Source organism: Thalassophryne amazonica, chromosome 12 (assembly GCF_902500255.1).
Source record: "Thalassophryne amazonica chromosome 12, fThaAma1.1, whole genome shotgun sequence".
NCBI lineage: Eukaryota > Metazoa > Chordata > Actinopteri > Batrachoidiformes > Batrachoididae > Thalassophryne > Thalassophryne amazonica.
In genome coordinates, this window is record NC_047114.1 from 2,112,101 (window position 1) to 2,135,654 (window position 23,554).

The following is a 23,554-nucleotide window of genomic DNA, read 5'->3' on the forward strand; positions in this document are numbered from 1 at the left end:
TATGAAGCTCCCCACTTCCTCTTCAAAGCTGGTCATTGACAGCTCCCCTGCTTTCAAGAACCCCACCAAGGCAGTGTCATCTGCATACTTGAAGTAGGAGTGTGTAGTCGCAAGAGCACAACACTCGTTGGTGTAAAGTGTATAGAGTATGGGAGACAGCACACATCCTTGGGGAGCACCCGTGTTAATGACCTTAGCGGATGATATGGCCTGATTAAATTTAACCTGCTGAGTACGATTTAACAGGAAGTTATTAATCTACATAATAAGTGTTGGGTTAACACCTAACTTAACCACTTTGTCTACCAGTAGGTGGGGTTGGATGGTGTTGAATGCGCTGCTGAAAACAATCTTTACAAAGCTGTGAGGCTAGATGTTCAGATATGCTGTTTGTTATGGTCAGAGGAATGTGTTTGTCTTTTAACCAAGTATTTCCACTTAGTTTGGGGAGTCCACCTCTTATAGTTCTGCTGGACAAACTTTAGCCCATTAACTATTATATTTATAAGACATCAGCATTACAAAAACAAATGTTGAGCAATTGTTTTGATTAAAATGATTGGCATTTGGCTTATGTCTAAAACAGGTTAACCCGGGCAGCACTGGGTGCCCCAGCTAGTATGTATATAAATGTTTGGTGTTGGTTTTAGGAGCTGCGCTGTGCTGAAAACAGGCTTTACAGATCAGATCCATGTAACTTTCAACACTAATATTTGGGAATGTGTGTGTGTCAGGAAAAGTTTAATACTTTCCTGACATCATTTAATGTTAATTAATTTTACTGGCTCAATGTCCAGGTCAGAATATGGCATTGTATTTTGGAGTGTTTTTCTGAGTGTGTTCAGTTGTGAGTCCTCGTTGAAAATCTATTAACATCCGGGAACTTGGTCAATATTTTGTCCGGTTAGGAGGAGTCATGTCGCTGTCCATGAAGGGATGTTGGCGTTTAGTGGGCAGCATTGGGAGTGTGTACTCTAGTACTCGTATATAACCTCTTTGTTGGTGCCAATGGCAGAGAATCTCAGAACGAGGCTCATCTTCCCCCCAATCAGTGACGTCATCCGCCTGACCTGCATAAATGGCAGCAGCCGGTCGATGTCAAAGCCTCTCAGACCACAACTAAAACAAGGTTTTCTGTAGATGTTTTATGGTCTGTAGTGTTTCTTGAACTATCAAAATAATGCATTTTTTGTGTTTATTCAAGCTATAAATAATCCGTGGGCATTTCTGTTCCCCTTTAACATGGCCAAGAATTTGAAAACAGAGATAATCAATAGCTCCAAAAGCTCCTGCCAAAACTAGGAAAACTGAGAAGTGAGTGAAGGTTGAACACGTTGATGCATTAATGCACCATAAATACTCCTGTTGGTCCGTTTGAATTGACACTGAGAATTATTATTTTGAGTTCTTTGAATGTTCATTTCCTTTTCTGTGTACTTTTCTGTTTTTGGATTAAAGGCTGGAAGCACAATACAAGTTGTATGAAAAGACTGGGGTGGAAAACCTGACCCAACAAAAAAATAAAATTTTGGAGAGTTTTTTTGGTGGCTAAATAGACCTGAAAATGTCCCAGAATGCATCTGAGATTTTAAATTTTTCTGGGGCAACACGCACGTCTGGGCTGAAGTGCGTGTTAGCCGGGTCCGACTCTTACGAAGCATTGCTTAATATTGCTTCACTTACAGTGGAGTCACAGAGAGCCGCCTGTGACATGATGTTATTATTGGTAAATAAAAATAAAACACTAGTCAGAGAGAAAAGTCAAGCCTCTGTTGCTCAACATTGGAGGTTTGACTGGAAGCAACACCTCCTCTGGATCCCGCGGGCACGAAGAAATATATAGAAATGTGTAGATAATGTCTCAGCAAAGCACCTGTAGTAAGTGACGCAAAACGTTGACTTGATGATCACCTTCGTCAAGATATGCTACTGCACTGCGGGGTGCTCTAACAAAGCACCTGCCTTCCAGTGGCAAAAGTTGAACTTCATCCTGTAGTAAGTCAGTGAGCCGTCACCAAACATTGCTCTCCACTGCGGAACGTCAACCTGCAATGACGACAGGAAACAGGATTCCCGGAGCAAACCTTCTGCATTTCACTGAGATTTTTGACCATCAGCCACTTCAAGTCATCGTGTGAATGAGCCTAATTGGGGGGGGGGGGGGGGGGGGGGGATTGAGTCCGAAGTTGTTGCACAAGAACAAAGCAGTGCAAAGTAAAATCTGCTACGTCACACAGCAACAGCACCGTAACTGATGGGATAAAAAAGTTCAAATGCACTTTGTAGTGCAGCCTTGAATCGTCCTCAGTCTGTCATGTGTTTCAGTCACATAACCTAAAGGTGCCTTGACACTCGCATGACTTTGTTCCGCGCACTTGCACGCAATCTGCCGTGCAGGAGAGTAAACTTGTCTCAAACTCTTGTAAACCACTGTAAACTGTGCGCAGCTTTGTACAAGTGCGCAAAGAAAATTTTGAAATGTTCAAACTCTCCATCACGCATTAATTACATGAACTCCACATGAACATTATGCAAACAATTAAAAAACACTGCGTGTTAGTGCGAGTGATCGTGTTAGCGCACCGCATCAGAGTGCAGCTCATCTGAATGATTATAACGAGATGTTAAATCGATCATAAACATACTTTTAGAATTGCTCACAAGAAGGAATAAACATGCAACTGTTTTACCAGGCTATTACAATATAAACACTACAGATAATTACCTTTTAGGCTGTTCCAAATATGTTCTCCACCTCATTAAGTGCACTAGATTGAGAGAGAGAAAAGCAGCAGCTGGAACAGTCCTCTGATTCTGGAAGCGATTAGAGGCATTTTCAACAGCCAAATTCTGAGAGAAAATGATTAATCCGCTACAAAATAATTATTTTCCATACGCAGCGTCCAGCGCACAAAGCGCGGCATCCAGCTGGGAACACAGTGGGTGGGATCTTCATGATGAAGTGTGTGAAAGTGCGCGGATCAAAATCGTGCAAGTGTCAAGGCACCTTAAAACAAAAACCCACTCATTTTGTTTTCCAGTGAAAAGTCGGCGCCCAGATGACTGATGACATTGTCACTTAATTTCAAATGTCTGTCATTAATGTTTGTCATCCTTCTTTCAGATGGTCCTTCCCAATGGCTATGTCCATTGCACACAGAATAAGTGGAGTGGGCCTCAGTGGAGGTAACGCTGGTTTTCATTAGCATTTTTTTAAACCTTAATCTAATTAAGTAAATATTATTATGTTTCTTCAGTTTGTTTCTCATTTGCTCTTGTTACAACTAGCAAACCCTCAGTTGTCAGTGATCACTGGTACTTTCCACTTCAAAGGCCGTGATACTTTTTCTACCTTTGATGTCTGATTTTATATTTCGTCGTGTTCGTCTTGCTTGCTTGCGTAGCCGTACTAACCTCCACTGATTGGCAAAGTGTGTCCAAACTTTTGACTGGTGCTTTGGACCAAACAGCCTTCCAACTGTGCCTCGTTTACAATGTGGGGGCGTGTCCACTGGAATTTTAGTGTTGCACAGATCTGAACACCTACAGATGAATCTTAATTGTACGATGAACTCAAAATGAAATTTAAGCTCTTCTGCTGCACCTTGCATTGACCCTGGAAACCTCTTTAGGGCATTTTGAGTCCATCGTATTGATTCTCACTAAAAGCATTTACTTGATTCTCTGCATCTAAATATCAGTTCTAACGCTGGGCCTGCTGATAGCTTTTAGTCCTTTGCCCTGTGTGGAAGTTGTGTTACAGCGTCACGAGCGGCCTTAATGGCGCAGGCTGCCAAAGCTGACTTTGATTATATTTACTTATTTGCCGGCTCACTAAATGTCAGACCAAGACACTCACCCTCACTGATGACACCGGACAATAAAGATTCAGCTTCCTGAACACTTTTAGGTGTGTGTGTGTGTGTGTGTGTGTGTGTGTGTGTGTGTGTGTGTGTGTGTGTGTGTGTGTGTGTGTGTGTGTGTGTGTGTGTCTCATGAATTTTGTGCAGCTGATCATGAAAACTACCCTAAAATGTACCCATCATGCACCATTTTCTTGCTATAACCCACCAATCAGTCTACTGGCCACAAAGGAAGCTGCATGTTTGAGGCATAGTGAAGGCTGTATGAAATGGAGCCACATTAGATCCGCTGTGGACATCCACAGCAAAATCTGAAATTATTTCTTGCATTCATCTTGACAATTGTCCATCGTAATAGCATTTATTACTAGTTTTCTTTTGCGTGGAAGGTAAAGCTTTCAGGGGAAATGTCCAATGTATGTTTAAAAACAAACAAACAACAACAACAGAAAAACACTAATCAAATGATTAAAACTCTTACAGTGAGAAATTATATGAAAGGAGAAACAATTCTTAAAATAATTTGGACAGTTATAACCTTTTGCATAAACGGTAATTAAAAGAGATAAGAATAGAGCAAAAGGTCCACCTGTTAAAAAAAGGCAGAAAGGAAAAGCTGAAAAGTTAATTATAGTGACTATGAATAACTCAAATAAATAAATAATAACTAGAACCCAAAGTATGAAGTGAAATACATTTTTTAATTGTTTAGATGAACAAAACACAGATGAGGAGTTTGTTTTTACAAATGACCCATTTTTCTTAACATAAGTCTGAATTGTTGAAGTTCTGACATTGTCTTTTTGTCTGATAAAGATTCATGTCGTGTATTTTCAAGTGAAGTGTTTGTCCTTCATCTTCAGAGTAAATGTCAGTTTCTCCTTTGCAAACATTTCCCAGACAGTGTTCTTCAAGACTTTAACTTCAGCAGGACCTTTTTATAACTTTTTTGACATGTTGTAGGTACATTTTGTACTGGTTTTGTCTCAGTGCTGCATGTTAAGAGGAACAACAGAGATACGGCCACCTTTAACCTGTCACCATGTCCAAACCAAGAACCCTTTTAAAAATAAATCAAAGGAACACTCTTCTCTCAGAAGATTTTATGTATTTTCATGTCCAAGAGATTTGCTCGCACAATCCTGGTCAAATGATTGGTACACTCGATTTTCAAATATCTAATTCAGAACATCTCCAGAAATAAAACAAAATGTCCAAAGTTTTTGAACAGATTCAGTGGCAAATGGGAAAAGTATTGATATAGTAAAATACCCAAATAAACACAGGACTCAGTTATTAATATATGTTTGAAATTAAATGAGTGTATTTTTATGCCCCGAGGGCATATAGCATCCGGGTTGTCCTTTCCATCCATCCTACTGTCTGTTCGTATGTTCGTCTGTCCGTCCGCGTAGCGTGGCACCTTTTGCTCACAGAAACTTCATATTTGGTGGGTACATGCTTTGGAGGAGTACTTCACATGGGTTCCAAGGTTGGTGGCTTTGACCGACTTTTCAGGGTCACCAATGGTCACAACTGTCAAATCCTTCGCCTGAAATTTGTTCGCCGCAATGTACCTTGGCAGTACGCATGGGATCAAAGGCCGGTGACCTTGACCTACTTTTAAAAAATTACCTATAGTTCCATTTGTTCGGAGGCTACTGACTTTTTATGGTCACTGTTGGCCACATCCTCTAAATAAATATAATGCCATCTCCAATTTTTCCACTGTGTCTCCCAGTTTACATCAAACACATGAGGGTTCAACCAAATACCTACCCCACACATGTACATATTCCTGCACTTTACATGGAAAATAGTACTGCGAGTGGGGCATTTCATGACGACTGTCTCTACTTGGAGTATAATTCACACTTTTTTCGGTTTGTGGAACTCACTTTTTTAACACGTATTTTTCCTGGAGACAAGTTTTAAGAACGGACAAGAGCTCAGTGTAGCACATGTACACACCACAGCATGTGTGCTTACTTAAGGACTTAAGTAAGATGGACAAACACGTATGCAGTGGGCAACATATGGGATATTTGACAGAGAGGAATGTGAATTGCTGCTGACCCACATTGTTGGAAGCAATTTAATAAAAAAATTAGCATTTTGTTTAATCGCCTCTTCTTGGAATTTTGTGCTGTTGTTGTGTAGTTTTATTGTTTCTGTTGTTGCTGTTGTTGTTAATAATGAATGCATGACTTTTCTGTATATAAGTCACACCAGAGTGTAAGTCACACAACTTACTAAACAACCAAAAAAAAAAAAAAACAACAACAACAAAACCCCTGCAACTTATATTCAGGAAAATCTAGTAGTTTGTCAAATGAAACACCACACAAACGGGACTCTCCTATTTGATATTGGTCATCTGACCTGAGTTAACCAATGAATGATGGTTTTACTGTATAATCAGGGACTGGCGGCTTCCTGTTTCTTCTTTGCAAAGAACTTAAGAGAACAGTGTGAGAGTGAGGCGACAACCTCTCGCCAAAGACCTTTAAATTCCAATTTTGAGTGTGTGGCACTCAGTGAGATACGTCTATGAAGGAGGGACACCACATGGCATCTAAGAGCTCCAGACTGGTCAGGACCCATCTGGATGGGTGGTTTCAGGCTGGACTGTACACTGCACAGTTCAAAGGGTACCGCAGGCGAACGGCACCATTACTGAAAGAAAGGCACTAAAAGACAAGACTCATGTTTGCAAAGAAAATTGACAGATAAGCCACATTTTTTCAGAATGATCTTCTTTGGCCAGAAGAAACCAAACTAGAATGCAGAGTTTGGAAATTTAGTGCATGTGTTCGTGTCGAGGAGACAAAATGAAGTCCAGAAGGAAAAGAACATACAACCTCCAGTAAAACATGGTGGAGGTTCTGTCACACTGCTTCTGGCACAGGAACCATTGAGTGCATCAAGGAACAGTGAAATAAGAAGATGACAAAGACATTTTAGAGCCACATTTGTTGCCCAGTGACAGAACACTGAGTCTGAAGTGAAGGTCTTTGAAAAAGTGACCAGCAGTGAATCGCGTTAAAAGCTGAAATCTGTCACAGCAGAAAGGAGCTTGGACACACAGCAGTGGAAAAACAGTGATGGAAAGAGCCAGCAGACAGCTGGAAGAACCTTCTTCTGGCTTCAAGGAAAGTTTAGAGGCTGTCGATAATGCCAGAGCTTCTGTGTCTAAACATTACTGAAGGCTGCCAGCATCTATTTCCAGGGTATAGTTTGTGTTATTTAACTGTTATGGAAGCTTGGATTTTTTTTTCTTCCTTTTTTTGCAGTAACTCAACATTTTATTAAATATTCTGGTTCTTTTGCATTTGGCCAGGACAGTAATTGGTATCCACCTGCCATTGCTGGCTTCAAAATAGTTATTTGGAGAGACGTATCTTTTAACAATATGGGCATTTGAAGTGGATGCATTTGATTACAAGTTGAAGCCAATTAAAGTCTAACAAGAGACAGCAGTTTGGATGTACCGTGTATTATCAAAGAGTACAGGAAGAACTTCTTAGAAGTCTCTTGTAAACAACTTTTAAGGGGAGCACAATTACTTTTAGCTGTTTTTGTAAATATAAATGTAGATTAAAGTTGGTACTGTTACTGTCAGGTGGGACTCACTCCAACAGTAACGTTACAGCCGACTGACAGAGTGTCTTTAACTTCTGTCCTACATCCTGGGACTGATTTGACTGGACATTTGGAAAGTGGGCGGGATTTAAAGGAGTGCATAATGGCAGGACACCATTAATTCCAAATAATTCTAGTCCAGTGTCAAGGAGCAATGATTGAACTTTTGTTGACTATATCTTGTCAATTTTACGGAGGTCGACCAATTTCTTAATTCACATGTCTCGTCACAAAAGACATCCTACCACCGTTGTATATATAATACATGAAAGCAAAATGGGGTGATATCACTATGTGAGCTTGCTCACAGACCTCTGTTTTCTTACTTGTTTCCTTGTTTTGTTACAACTCCAAGTCCAGTGAAGTTGGGATGTTGTGTAAAATGTAAATAAAAACAGAATACAATGATTTTCAAATCCTCTTCAACCTATATTCAATTGAATACACCACAAAGACAAGATATTTAATGTTCAAACTGATAAACTTTATTGTTTTTGTGTAAATATTTGCTCATTTTGAAATGGATGCCTGCAACACGTTTCTAAAAAGCTGGTACAGTGGTATGTTTCCCACTGTGTTACATCACCTTTCCTTCTAACAACACTCAATAAGCGTTTGGGAACTGAGGACATTAATTGTTGAAGCTTTGTAGGTGGAATTCTTTCTCATTCTTGCTTGATGTATGACTTCAGTTGTTCAACAGTCCGGGGTCTCCGTTGTCATATTTTGCGCTTCATAATGCGCCACACATTTTCAATGGGCGACAGGTCTGGACTGCAGGCAGGCCAGTCTAGTACCTGCACTCTTTTACTATGAAGCCACGCTGTTGTAACACGTGCAGAATGTGGCTTGGCATTGTGTTGCTGAAATAAGCAGGGACGTCCCTGAAAAAGACGTTGCTTGGATGGCAGCATGTGTTGCTCCAAAACCTGGATGTACCTTTCAGCATTGATGGTGCCATCACAGATGTGTAAGTTGCCCATGCCATGGGCACTAACACCCCCCCATACCATCACAGATGTGTAAGTTGTCCATGTCATGGGCACTAACACCCCCCCATACCATCACAGGTGTGTAAGTTGTCCATGCCATGGGCACTAACACACCCCCATACCATCACAGATGCTGGCTTTTGAACTTTGCGCTGGTAACAATCTGGATTGTCTTTTTCCTCTTTTGTCCAGAGGACATGACGTCCATGATTTCCAAAAACAATTTGAAATGTGGACTCATCAGACCACAGCACACTTTTCCACTTTGCGTCTGTTCATTTCAAATGAGCTCGGGCCCAGAGAAGGCGGCAGTGTTTCTGGATGTTGTTGATGTTTGGCTTTCAGTTTTCATGGTAGAGTTTTAACCTGCACGTGTAGATGTAGCGACGAACTGTGTTAACTGACAATGGTTTTCTGAAGTGTTCCTGAGCCCACGCAGTAAGATCCTTTACACAATAATGTCTGATTTTAATGCAGTGCTGCCTGAGGGATCGAAGGTCACGGGCATTCAATGTTGGTTTTTGGGATTGCTCCTTACGTGTAGAAAGTTCTCCAGATCCTCTGAATCTTCTGATTATATTATGGACTGTAGATGATGGAATCCCTAAATTTCTTACAATTGAACGTTGAGAAACATTGTTCTTAAACTGTTGGACTATTTTTTCACGCAGTTGTTCACAAAGTGGTGATCCTCACCCCATCTTTGCTTGTGAACTGCTGAGACTTTTGGGGATGCTCCTTTTATACCCAATCATGACACTCACCTGTTTCTAATTAACCTGTTCACCTGTGGAATGTTCCAAACAGGTGTCCTTTGAACATTCATCAACATTCCCAGTCTTTTGTTGGCCCGTCCCAGCTTTTTTGAAACGTGTTGCAGGCATCCATTTCAAAATGAGCAAATATTTGCACACAAACAATAAAGTTTAGCAGTTTGAACATTAAATATCTTGTCTTTGTGGTGGATTCAATTGAATATAGGTTGAAGAGGATTTGAAAATCATTGTATTCTTTCACACAACGTACCAACTTCATTGGAATTGGTGTTGTACCCAGCAAAATATATCACCCACGGAAGTGAGAGACGTATGGAATACTATGTGTTGCCTCGTGTCCCTGCCATTCAAATATGGATTTAAGTGTTCGACCTTGACCTGAAAAATCAAGAAATTGAAGCAATTTTTCTTCTCGTTATTGAGGCCTTAATTAAACTACAGCTTCCAACAAAGCAGAACAAGGGCTTCCTGGTTGCTTTCCTTTTGTATGAGCTGGTGGTCAGAGTTGGTTTAGCTTGTAAAGTGTCGTCAGTAGGCTCATGTAGTTGAGGTTCTACCTCTGCTGCAGTACCTCCATTCCAGCGATGTCATCAAATGTCCTCGGAGCACAGTGATGGTAAACCCAGATTTCAGAGTTTGAGACATGTTGAGAAAATATTACGTGCGCATTTAAACAGTGGATTGTGGGACGGGCAATTTTATCGTGATGATTTGGGGGTGATCTGGGGTGATCTATTGTGATTTGGGGATCCATACCTACATCTGTACGTCTCCACAGCTGGAATGGCACTGACTGGCAGGTATGTCGATTTTTGCCACATATAGTGCCTTGGGGGGACTGTTTGTTGTGATTTGGCGCTATATAAATAAAATTGATTTGATTTGATTTGATTTTGATATAGTACTTTGGGTTTACGTGACGTGTTTGTTATGCAGTCGCAAATTGTCCGCAAATCAGATGCAAAGCAGATGTAATACAAACGCTTTATTTGTGGCCAATCTGTCTGCATTCGCTGCAACTTATTTTAGTTTGTGATGTGGACGTGATAGGCACGCTATATATCCATTGATTGCGTATGTAAGGCGGATGTCATCCGCAACCCAAATTTTGTGCAGCTCAAAAATCCTGGCAACGGAAATACGTGCCTCTGCGGATAATTGCGGATGTGTGCGGATGTCGGCCAATTCATACAAGCATGTTTCACGGATATTGCGGATGTTTAGCGACTATGAGCCAATTTTGTGCGCAATCAATACACAAATCTTGCTAAATCCCAGTGGGATCGGGCTCTAACCATGTCATTTAGGTCCTTCAGACTTTTTTCAGTAAAATGGTTCTTGGGAACATGAGCATGACTAAAACCTTTCAGCTTCTGGGGGGGCGCCCCCCAGACTCCCCGCCTTTTTAAACATTTTTCTTTTTTTGCCTTTCAGCTTCGGGGAGCTCCAGACCCCCCTAATTACAGCCCTTTTAACCCCCTGCCACTTTAAGCATTTAAATGTAGATTTAAATTAATGTTCAAAGTTTTCAGCTAGTTGACAGTGGAGCTATACAATATGGCCAAGTTGTTGTATATCAAGATTGTCATATCAGTATGATATACAATATCACTATTATTTGACACAAAGTGCAGCAACAGTGAAAATGAAACCTTCTTAAACAAAACAGTAATAATACCACACTATATATAATACCGCCCTCCAAAAGTATTGGAACACATTTTAATTTGTTTATGCCATTTCAAACAGAAGAAAAACAAAAAAAGAAGAAAAATTTCTAAAATTATCTTCCTCAAACTCAAACTGAAAGCAAATCTCTAAAATTTGATAAAACCTGTAAATAATAATCAGGTTTATTGCCAGTTTTCTTCAGACAAGTCAGGGGATGGAAACATGAACATTTCCAAGTCACTGAATATGTCTTGGATTTTATTTACATCAATCATGAAGAAATACAAAAGTTTCCTTCACCAAAACATCAAATCTAGTCTTTCATCTCAGATGTACTTTCTGCCAAATTGTCGCTGAACTATCAGGTCGTCTTTTTAAGAAAATCCTCCTTTTTACCACTTCATCAGGAAGCTGGAATTATATTTTTTATTTAATTTTTATCAAGTTGTAGACATTTGCTTTCAGTTTGAGTTTAAGGAAGATAACTAGATTTATTCATTTATTTGTATTTGAAATAGCATAAATAAATTAAAATGTGTGAAATGCAAATTGTTCCAATACTTTTGAGTACAGTTGAGAAACACTCCGTGGCATGTGTATTTTTGAGAGAAATGCATCATCGTGGTGTCACTCAGACAGCAAAATTAAGAGGTTATTTAATCAACAGAGGCCTGTTTGTTTAAAAATCACTGGAGACATACTCATATATAAGGCAACCTGAATTAAAGGAGAAATGCTGCTTTTAACAACCTGGACATCATTTCTGGCATAAAATACAGTCATTTACTCGCCAATATAACTTGGTGTGATTAGAAGTCCATAGTTCAAACGACGTGTTCAGTTCAGATCTGGGGCAAACATTTTTCTTCTTCTACTTAGGTGGATTAGAACTTTTTGTGGTACACAGCACCACCTACTGGACAGGAGGAATCTAGCAGTCAATAGGACTCACTGATTTCAAAATGCAGCTCTTTCAGCCAGACGTGCAGTGTTGTAACATGTCATTCATCTGTGTCCAATCAGATTTCAGGGGAGTCCAGTGCAACCCTGGCCTCCGCACAAGTTCCACCCATGCCAGGAAGTGTTTAACATTTGACATTTCCTGTTTCACTGTGGACTCAAACTTTAGCACTTCCTGTTTCAGTGTGAAATTACCACTCAATTCCCACAAGATTCCATGGCACCTCGTCTGTCAATCCAGGAAGTGTTGATCCAGGAAGTGTTTGACATTTCCTGTTTCACTGTAGACTCAAAATTTAGCACTTCCTGTTTGGGACTCCCTGTACCATAGAGTGAGCTTCGTGCCACTGCATGGTGCTTTGCTTGTAATATTAAGCCGAAGCTCGTAGAGCTATATGTAAGAAATATTGTCATTGCAAGGGAAAACCACCTCTCCTATAGCTAGTTAAGTTGTGTTTTATTCTTTCAGTGCAACTAGTAAAAAAATCCACTGTTGCTATATTATCCATTATGACTTTTGTTATCACCCACTTTTGTTTCATGAAATAGTACCAATACACACACACACACACACACATACATATATAGCTTGTAAAACTTTGATTAATGAATCATAATGTTTAGAATTGAGTATTTGTCCCAGTGACATATGAGTAATTGAGAATCAAAGGGGAGAATGGGTCAAAGTACTAAAAGAAAGAAAGGAAATAAATCAAATGGCTAATCATGGCAGACACACATTAGGAGGGATGAAGGTTACATCATCTGGAGAACAAAAATAAGAAAATGAGAGAATCAGCTGAGTTATTACTTGAAATTGTTGATATTCTAATAAACCGTCTATGTGCGGTCCACATAAACTGCGAGTAGTAAGATGGCCGCCAGTTTGCTTCAAAGGTTTGTGTGGAGTGTGTGGGCCATTGTGCTGCCCAGGTGCCATCATCTGGATGGCACCTGGCACCTGGATGGCAAAAACAACATACTAAAGAATAGATTAATAACAACAACAACAACAAAAAAAAAACATCAATACTAGGGGGAATTATAACAAAACCTTTCCAAAGTTAAACACATTTGACATTTCCTTTTTCACTGTGGACTCAAAATTTGGCACTTCCTCTTTCAGTCTCAACTTGCCACTGAATTCCTGTGAGATCCCATGAGATCTCCTGTCTTGTCAATCCAGGAAGTGGTCAACATGTGACATTTCCTGTTTCACTGTGGGCTCAAAATTTAGCATTTCCTGTTTCAGTGTGAACTTGCCATTGAATTCCTGCAAGATTCCATGAGCTCTCATCGACTGTCATCCAGGAAGTTTCAATCCAGGAAGTGTTCAGCATTTGACATTTTCTGCTTCACTGTGGACTCAAAATTTGACACTTCCTGTTTGGGACTCAGTGTATCATGAGGGAGCTTCGCTCATATGATCATTTACTCGACTGAACTGGTTTGCATGTAGCAGCTCAGTTGGATCAAAATTAGATGAAGTGTTTTTATGATGTCTTGCTAACATATACTTCTTCTTCTTTCGTCTGCTCCCATTAGGGGTCGCCACAGCAGATCAATCATTTCCATCTCACCCTGTTCTCTGTATCGTCCTCTGTCTCACCAACCACCTGCATGTCCTCTCTCAGCACATCCATAAACCTCCTCTTTGTCCTCCCTCTTCTCCTCCTGCCTGGTGGCTCCATCCTAAGCATCCTTCTCCCTGTATACCCTGGATCCCTCCTCTGCACATGTCCAAACATCTCAGTCTCACCTCTCTGACTTTGTCTCCAAACCGTCCCACCTGAGCTGTCCCTCTGATATGTTCGTTCCTAATCCTCTCCATCCTCATCACTCCCAAAGAGAATCTTAACATCTTCAGCTCTGTCTCCTGTCTTTCTGTTAGAGCCACCATCCCTAAGCTGTCCAGCATAGCTGGTCTCACTACTGTCTTGTAGACTTTCGCCTTCACTCTTGTTGATATTCTTTGGTCACAAATCACTCTTGCCACCTTTCTCCACCCACTCCACCCTGCCTGCACTCTCTTCTTCACCTCTCTACCACACTCTCCATTACTTTGGACAGTTGACCCCAAATATTTAAACTCATCTACTTTCACCACTTCTACTCCTTGTAACTGCACTATTCCACTGGGCTCCCTCTCATTCACACACATGTACTCAGTCTTGCTCCAACTGACTTTCATTCCCCTTCTCTCCAAAGCATATCTCCACTTCTCCAGGCTTGACTCAATTTGCTCTCTACTCTCACTACAGATCACAATGTCATCTGCAAACATCATAGTATGGGGACTCCTGTCTGATCTCATTTGTCAACCTGTCCATCACCACTGCAAACAAGAAAGGACTTAGATCCTTGGTGTAATCCCACCTCCACCTTGAATGAGTCTGTCATTCCTACTGTGCATCTTACCGCTGTCACACTGTTCTTGTACATGTCCTGCACTACCCTCACGTACTTCTCTGCCACTCCAGACTTCCTCATACAATACCACAGCTCTTCTCTTGGCACCCTGTGAAGTGTTTTCTAAATCCACAAACACACAATGTAACTCTTTCTGTCCTTCTCTGTACTTTTCCAACAGTATTCTCAGAGCAAACATTGCATCCGTAGTGCTCTTTCTCGGCATGAAACCATATTGCTGCTCACAGATCTTCACCTGTTTTCTAAGCCTAGCTTCTACTACTCTTTCACATAATTTCATGCTGTGGCTGATCATCTTTATGTCTCTGTAGTTACTGCAGCTCTGCACATCACCCTTGTTCTTAAAAATGGGAACCAGGACACTTCATCTCCACTCCTCAGGCATCCTGTCATTTTCCAAGATTTTATTAAACAATCTTGTTAGAGACTCCATTGCCATCTCTCTTAGACATTCACATGCCTCCACTGGAATTTCATCTGGACCCTGCCTTTCCACTCTTCTTCCTCTTCATATCTGCCATCACTTCATCCTTACTAACCTCTTACATTTCCTGATTTACTCTCACCACATCATCCAGCCTTTTCTCTCTCTCATTTTCTTCATTCATCAGCTCCTCAAAATATTCCATCCACCTCAACACACTTTCCTCACTTGTCAGCACATTACCATGTGATTCACAGGTATGTAGGGTTTAATTAGGTCAGCTAAGTAGGGAAGCACCAGTCCATGAACAATTTTATGTTTGTAACAGAACCTCAAAATGTGATCTTACAGGGACAGGAAGGCTGTGAAGAGACGCCAAAATGGGTTTAATGTGGTGAAACTTTCTCCTTCCTGTCAAAGGTTTGGCAGCAGCATTTTGAACCAATTGGAGAGCCCTAATGCTGGACTGCAGTAAACCAGAAAATAAAACATTGCGGTCGTCCAATCTAGAAGAGACAGACGAATGAATCAGGGTCTTGGCATCAGCCATAGACTGGATGGGACAAATCTTCACTATATTTTGCAGGTTTTCAATACACTGGGGTCAAGATTAGATTTCTTAAGTAATGGTTTAATCACTGCAGATTTGAAACATTTAGGAACAGATCCAGAAGTCAAAGAAAGATTAATAATTTCCAGCACAGTCGGCCCAAGAGTGGGCCACAGGTCCTTAAACAGTTTTGTTGGTATAGGATCAAATAAACAGGTTGTGCTTTGCCATGTCTAGTGAGATACTGTCAAATTCTGTAAATCTAGGTAATACCTCAGTAGTGGCGCCCACTTCATAGCAGGGTGTAGTGGCTGGGTTAAGGCATGCTGGGATATGTTCACCTAATGTCTTCTAATTTCTTCTCAAAGTAATCCAGGAAATCTTGTGCTGTAAAAGGAGAGCGAACTACAGGTGGTTGTCCATGAATAAGTGTTGCCACCGTGTTGAACAAGAACTTTGAGTTATGCTTGTTTTTGTTGATCAAATCAAAGTAGTGGGTCCACTTTGTAGCCAATAATGCATGCTTATAGTCTAAGATAGCATCACGCCACGTTAGGTGAAATACTTCTAATTTTGAACGATGCCATTTCTGTTCTCGACCTTTAGCCTTAAGCGCCTTGGGGCAACTGTTTGTTGTGATTTGGCGCTATATAAATAAAATTGATTTGATTTGATTTAGCCTTATGCTTGATGTCACGCAGATAATCACTGAACCAAGGTAACTGTGTTTTTTTTTGGGGGGGGGGGGGGGGGTTAACAAAGGTGGCACAATCATGTCAAGTGTAGTTTTGAGCGCTGAATTTAAACTGTCCACAAGACTCTACTGATTGGGCATTTTCAAAATCTGAAGCTAAGACATCAAGCAGTCTAGCTTCAAGTTCACTCGTAGTTGAGAAGTTGATGCTTCGCTGCAGTGATAAATAAGGTTGTTGTTCCACTAAACACAGCAGTGAAACTGTAAACCTAATAAGTGAGTGTGATGTGAGAGGCATGATGTCAATATTTGTGACAGTAGTGCCACGTGTGAGAACCAAATCCAGGGTCTTTCCATTAATGTGCGTCGAATCCTGAATGCATTGCTGAAATACGTTCCTGTCTCTGTCTCTCACCATATCTGCAGTACTTTTCCAGTTGTCCAAAATTGCTTCCCCTCAATCCAGTGCCTCTCTAACCTGCTCACTGAATTTCACACGACAGTCTTCCTCCTTCAGCTTTCACCATCTGATCCTTTGTTGAGTTGAAGAAAAAGAAGAGTGAGAGCTTCTCACTCTTCTTTTTCTTTACCTCTAAAGTCGTCCTACAAACCACCATCCTATGCTGTCTAGCTACACTCTCTCCTGCCACCACCTTACAGTCTCCAATTTCTCTTAGCTGACATCTCTTACACAGAATGTAGTCCACCTGTGTGCACCTTCCTCCACTCTTATATGTTACCCTGTGCTCCTCCCTTTTCTTAAAGTAGGTATTCACCACAGACATTTCATCCTTTTTGCAAAATCTGCTACCATCTGTCCTTTCACATTCCTGTCCTTGATACCATATCTACCCATTACTTCCTCCTTACACCTCTATTCCCTTCACCAACATGTCCATTGAAGTCTGCTCCTATCACCACTCTTTCATGCTTGGGTTCACCCTCCACCAACTCATCTAAGTCACTCCACAAATTTTCTTTCTCCTTCATCTCGCAACCAACCTGTGGGGCATATGCACTGATGATATTCATCATCACCCCTTCAATTTCCAACTTCACACTCATCACCCTGTCAGACACTCGCTGAACCTCCAACACACTCTTAACATACTCTTCCTTTAAAATGACCCCAACACCATTTCTCTTCCTGTCCTCACCATGATACATCAACTTGAACCCGCCTCTTGTGCTCCTTCTTACTTCCCTTCCACTTGGTCTCTTGCACACACAGTATGTCCACCTTTCTCCGTTCTCTAGCGGTCAGACTGCCAACATTCACCTTTCACCTCCCCCCTTTTTGTTTTCCTCTTCTCCCTCTGTCTTTGAACATGTTCTCCTCTTCTTCTTCTTCTTCGCCCAGCAGTTGCGCAGTTTCCACTGGCACCCTGTTTGAGCTGCAGCACCAGTGGTGGTTGTTGTTAACCGGGCCTCGACCGAGCAATTCATTTCTTAGTCTGCATGGTTTGGTTGGCTTGTTTTACCCCGGATGCCCTTACTGACACAACCCTCCTCATTTATCCGGGCTTGGGACCAGCACTCAGAGTGTACTGGCTGCTCACTGCATGCGGCCGAGTTTCCATTTTTCATGAATTAAAGTAAAAAAATTCTGAGCTTCCTCCTGTGCAGAGGAAAGGCTGATTTATCTTGAATTTTGTTCACAAATTTGTTATAATCCACGTTATTGAGCTCAAATGATTCATCCACCTGTCAGCTGTGACACCTCAAGATGCTGATTAAACACCACAATTATCACACAGCTGTGCCTCCAACTGATCACAATAAAAACCCACACAAAAATATGCAGTGTTACCACAACGCAGTGCCACAGGTATCACACTTTTTGAGCAGAACCCAACTGACATGGATCCTCCAGCTACCCCCCGATCATCCTCAGATGTGTAAAAATATACAAAATATGAATGTATTGGGTAAATGCCCTCATGATGAAATTAAGACATGAATATCAACACATTTGAGAATCAAGCACATTTTCAAACATTATTCTCAGGCAGCTATTACAGATATAAATTTGGTTAGAGCAAAATGTTGTCTTTCTCACATGTTAGGGGGGATCGGAGGGCTTCATATAAAGCTTTAAATAACACTTTATTTTAAGGTATTTTCACAGCTTTGTAAAAGGAAGAATATATCTGATCTGATTAAACATGAGATCTACAGGAAAATATGGCCTAAGAATGTCATTTTCAACAATGTCCATACGATGATAATGGAGATGTTAATGGTCAAAGTCAGACAAAAATACTTGTTAAGTAATATAAGTAAGATTAATAAATGATTTCAAAGGGCTGTCAGGGATACCTATGTGATAGTTGGGATTTCTCCGTAAGTTTGGTAGACAAGCACCTATGGATTTTTTTTTTCCAGCAAATCCTAGAGGCTGATCTGGGAAATTTTTCCTGAAACTGGGTAATTTGATATGGAATGACCCTCAAACCTTTGGCTGTTTTGGCCCCGCTCCACTGAAAAAAAAAATGCATGACTTACATTTCCACATGATCAGAATGTGTCCAAATAGGGGTGGTGGCCAAGTGGTTAATGTGCTTTGTTTCAGTGCAGAAGGTTCCGGTTCAAATCCCACCCCTGCCACATTTCTCCATGTAATGTGGAGTTGTGTCAGGAAGGGCATCCGGCATAAAACCTGTGCCAATTCAACATGCAGATCCACCTTGGATTTGCTGTGGCGACCCCAAGTGCAAACAAGGGAGCAGCCGAACAGACTTACTAAATGTGTCCAAATAACATAATTTTCTTATGTTTTCTCAGTTACAAACATACACTGAAAAAAGTCTGTTGGATTTACATGATTTAAATTTGTACTGCGCTTAAGCCCATTTCACACTGGGGCCAACATAGAATTGTGTCTTGTGGCGTACCGCCGTTATGCAGCTCTATGCTGAGTGTTTGCTCCCTACGCAGCAGTATGCTGAGGGCTACGTGAGGAGGACACAAAAAATTAAACCTGTGTAATTTTTTCTGCGTAGAGCGCTGGACACAGAAAGCACACAGTTTTTACGCAAGTCTGCACAACACTGCACTTTTGTACACATCCAAAAACTGAGTGCGTGCATCCAGATTGAATCAGCTGGAGAACAGGTGTAGTGTGTGTGTGGCTGCATGATCACGCAGCCCGCAGCTCCTCTGTGTGCTCAGAACAGGCGATCGAACCTCAACTCATAAATCCAGAAACAGAACAGAAACAGCAGAGACACAGTGCTCACTCTCTCTCTCTCTGTCTGTCTGTCTGTCACTCTCTTTAGAATGCTGACAAGAAATGGGATGTTTAAGTATGTTTGTGAGTTTAAATTGCAATATTTTCAACTTTTTTTGGAGGGGGACACAAAATGGACTCTGAACTTTGCGAACTTTTTGATGCGGACAGACTGTTTCATTCACACACAGAGTAAATAAAGGGGCTTTACATGTTCATTTCAGTCCAATGCACCATCACAGTCTGAGGAACAATGTGTCCACATAAAGCCTGTCATGGTTGGAATCGTAGCATTTTAAAACAACTCCGGGTGCGTTTTATCAGAGGAAGCCAGTGTCGCGTTCTGATGACATCTGTCAGACAGAAGCATTATGATGATTTATACTTTTAAAGAGCCAGTCGACTGCGATCAGGTCTGATCAAACATGAATAAGTGCTGTGACTCTATTAAAGCGCCGTTGCTGTCGGTATGATCAGGTCTGATCACACCTGAAAAAGTGCTGTGATTCTTTAAAAGCTCCGTTGCTGTCGGTGTGAGAATCAGACAACCTGATTGATCAGGTCCTGAAACACTGATAAAAGTGCCGTTGCTGTCAGTGTGATCAAATCTGATCACACCTGAAAAAGTGCTGTGATTCTTTAAAAGCTCTGTTGCTGTCCGTGTGATCAGACACCTGATTGCGGTCAGCTGTCGTTTTCAAAGTTTAAATCATCATATCACTTAAATATTCAGGTCATCACAGACCTGATCAGAGCAACCAGAGCTTTAAAAGTTTAAAGAATCACAGCGCTTCATTCACTGCAGCATTTACCACAGCCAGGCTCATCAGCATTCTGTACACAATGAAAATGATCCACCAAGACAAAAAATAAAATAATTTTAAATTACTCTGTTTCTGACCCCGCACCACACCGTGCAGTACCAACCCAAAACCACTTGGTGGAAACGGGTCTGTCGGCACACGCTGGTCTTCAAGGTGTGACGGCTTCATTAATTTATGTCAGTGTTTTTAATGAACGGTTTGACAGGGCCTAAGTAACCATGTGCCATCACACACCAGCCTGCACAGGGACTATGTCAAATGTGTGCAATTTTCCAGCGTACTCCACACGCATCACAGCGCAACTGTATGCAAGCCCAGTGTGAAAGGGGCTTAACACATGACCAAATAACACAGTTTTCTCATGTTGGCAATCAAAAGAACTTAAGAAAATTATGTCGTTTGGACACATTCCGATCACATGGAAATGTAAGTCATGCGTTATTTTTTTTCAGTGGTGGCACAGCGACCACGCGTCTCTTGGTGCTGTGAAACGCCGGCTCTGATTGAAAATGAAGAGCAGCTGGTCGCTTTGCCTCTGTCTCTGTAAACAGTGCTGTCTGCTGGACAAACTATGTATTGACAATTTACAGCAGCCAAAGTGTTTTTTCTGCATTGTTTGTTTGGTAAAATTAACGGTTTTTGTAGAGACTGATATGTCTGTGGAAGGCTCATGTCGCTCGAGCTCTAGTTTTGAGGGAGTGCAGATCAAAATGTTCAGCAAAGCTGGTGCCTGTGAACCGAATGTTAACTGTACGACCTCCAGTGGTGTGTCTGACTCCTGCACCTGTAACCACACCAGCCCCGGACCCTCACACTTCTTCACCCCTTAAAGAGCTTCCTTTTTTCTTTTTTTTTTTGCACACTGCCCTTTTATTCTGAGTCATCCAGAGCACATCTGGTCAGTAATCATGCTGTGCAGTCAGCACCTCAGTATCTTACACCTGCCAGCAGGATGGATCGTCATGGCAAAGGTGCTCACGAGACATGGATTTTAACAAATTTATCAACAGAATTTGAGGGAAATAAACCTTTTGTGTGCATAAAGTCTTAGATGTGGTGTTTCACCTCATGAAAAATGGGAAGAAAAACAAAGGTGTTGTGTTTTTAGTTTTTATACATACAAACGTATTTTGACAGCGATTGAGGTGAACAAAGCTCATACACCTGTGACAGCGTCGCTCATGAGACCATGTTTCACTCAGATGAAATTCTTGCTGCTTTTATACCTCCAGAACTGAGGCCTTCTTACAAATGAATGATTCTAACTCCTCACAGCGTGGCCTCTTCTTAATGAGGGGCCACACACACACACACAATCTGTGAAACATTCTGGAGTACAGCTTTTAACTGCACACTTTGTCTCATGCTAATGTTTGATAATCCGCCATCTGTGCGCAGCGATCTCGACCTTTGCCCTGACGTCTCTGGTGCTGCCTGGAAGTTACCCGCACTACCTGAACCTGATCCACTCGCTGTCGCTCGGCCCCTGCATCATTAGCCTGGTAAAGTTCGGCATCGCCCTCCCGCTGTCTTACCACACCTACAACGGCGTCCGCCACTTGGTGAGAAGAAACATGTTTGTCGACTGTAAACGTCACAGTTGAGGACATGCAGTTGTATTCAAAAATAACATCAGTGGGTTTAAAAAGTGAGTAAAGCTCAAAATCCTGATAATATCTTTTATGTTCATGAACACTTTACATTCTATTCAAATCAAAACATGAAAAGTCAACAATTTTATTACTAATTTTAGGTTGTTCATAAAAAATAGTCTGTATTTTTCTTGACAAACTCAAACATTTACTGTATAAAGTAAAAATGCTTGCAGTTTTCTCTTTCCTGTGAATGACTGAACTAATATTTAGTTTCTGAGACCTGCTTCACATACGGAGTCGACCAGCTTCTGTCCCTGTGAACAGGTTTTCCAGTCCTGGTCCTTTGGACTACAGGCCACAGTTCCTCTGTGTTTCTTGGTTTTTCCTCAGAAACAGTATTTTTGACGTCACCCCACAGGTTTTCAGTCCTGGGATTGGATTGGACGCTCCATAATGTTAATCTGCTGGGTCTGGAACCAAGATGCTGCTGACTTGTTGATGTGTTTGGGGTTGTTGTCTTGTTGAAACATTTCCTCTTCATGACCTCTTCAACTATTCTGATGTGTTCAAACTGATCCCTGATCCTGGGATGTGATCAGTAGACCTGAGAAACATCTCCATGTCATGATGTTCCACCAGGCTTCACTGTCTTCACAGTGGACTGTGTCGTCAATTCTTTTTTGGGGCGTCGCCTGTCTGTGGCCTCAAGACCCAAAAAGACCAAAATGTTGCTCCGTTTCTCTTCAGTCCAGTCAGTTTGTTCTTTGTCAAACCTTTTCAGCTCATGTGTTTTTTTTTCACAGTGAGACTCTGTGGGGTCTCTTGTCCACAGTTTGTCTTTACACAGACGTCTTCTAGTTGTTCCAGGACTCAGAGGTACTTTCAGACCTCCTTTGATCCTCCTGGAGCTGATCTTTGTCTCAGTCTTTGTCATTCTGTCTGTTCTTTGATCCATTTGAATGGTGGTTTTCTGTTTTCTTCCACCTTTTTGCTTTTTTCCATTTTAAAGCATTTCAGATGATTTTTGCTCTTCTTTATATGTTTTCTCCTCTTCAATCAACTTTTTAATCAAAGTGCTCTGTTCCTCTGAACAATGTCTGAATGACTCATTTTACTCAGATTGTCAGAGAAAAACACGACAACCAGCAGGAGGAACATTTACTGTCTTCATCCTTAAATAGGTTCCACCTGTGAGGGAGGAAGAAGAGTCACAGAAAGAGAAACACACATAGATATATTTATGAACAGCATCATGTTCCTTTTTCTTCATTTTCTGTAACGTAACAAATTTGATGAGTTTTTCTTCATGTTTTGATTTGAATAGAATGTGCAGAGTTCACAATGCATCTGTGTGCACAGAAAGAAAAGATTTTATTTGAGTTTTACTCACTTTTTCAAACACAACGCTGTTATTTTGAACACACACACACACACACCGACGTCTGGTGTTTCTTGTATGAACTTTTCTTCTCTCTGATATTTCTTTCTTTCTTATTTAAATTAGTGTTGGGATGTTGGAAAAGGCTTCAGGATCCCGGAGGTCTACGGTACTGGCTACATGGTTGTCGCCCTGTCTGTCATCACCTCCACTGCTTTGACTTTCCTGTGAGCACCGCAGGAAAAAAGAAACTGATCAGACAGGACTTGAAGGAGATGTGGACTGGAGGCGTGTGAGGATTTTGTTTGTTTTTTTGTGTCCTACAACTGTAGGTGTCAACTTATCAAAGTAATAAAAATAAATAAAGGATTGTGTTCTTCTGGGTTTTTGTCTGCTGGTAGTAATTCTGCTTTCTGGTGCTTTGGGGGTCAACAAATGCAGCAGAGAATAATGTGACCCCGACTGTGTTTGCTCCACGTCACGTTGCTGAAGCTCGTTTCTTTGTGTCTGGTGGACGTCGGTGTGA

At 41.2% G+C, this 23,554-nt stretch overlaps 1 protein-coding gene across 1 annotated transcript in view; it reads left to right on the plus strand.

Moving 5' to 3' along the window:
- The window catches only part of sdhc (succinate dehydrogenase complex, subunit C, integral membrane protein), a 44,046-nt gene extending 20,782 nt beyond the window's left edge, over positions 1-23,264 (plus strand). The window contains exons 4-6 of the mRNA XM_034183738.1: positions 3,125-3,186; positions 21,454-21,617; positions 23,155-23,264. Coding sequence (XP_034039629.1) covers positions 3,125-3,186; positions 21,454-21,617; positions 23,155-23,259 — 331 coding nt within the window. The 3' untranslated portion in view covers positions 23,260-23,264. The remainder of the gene's footprint in view (positions 1-3,124; positions 3,187-21,453; positions 21,618-23,154) is intronic.
- The last annotated feature ends 290 nt before the right edge of the window (positions 23,265-23,554 follow it).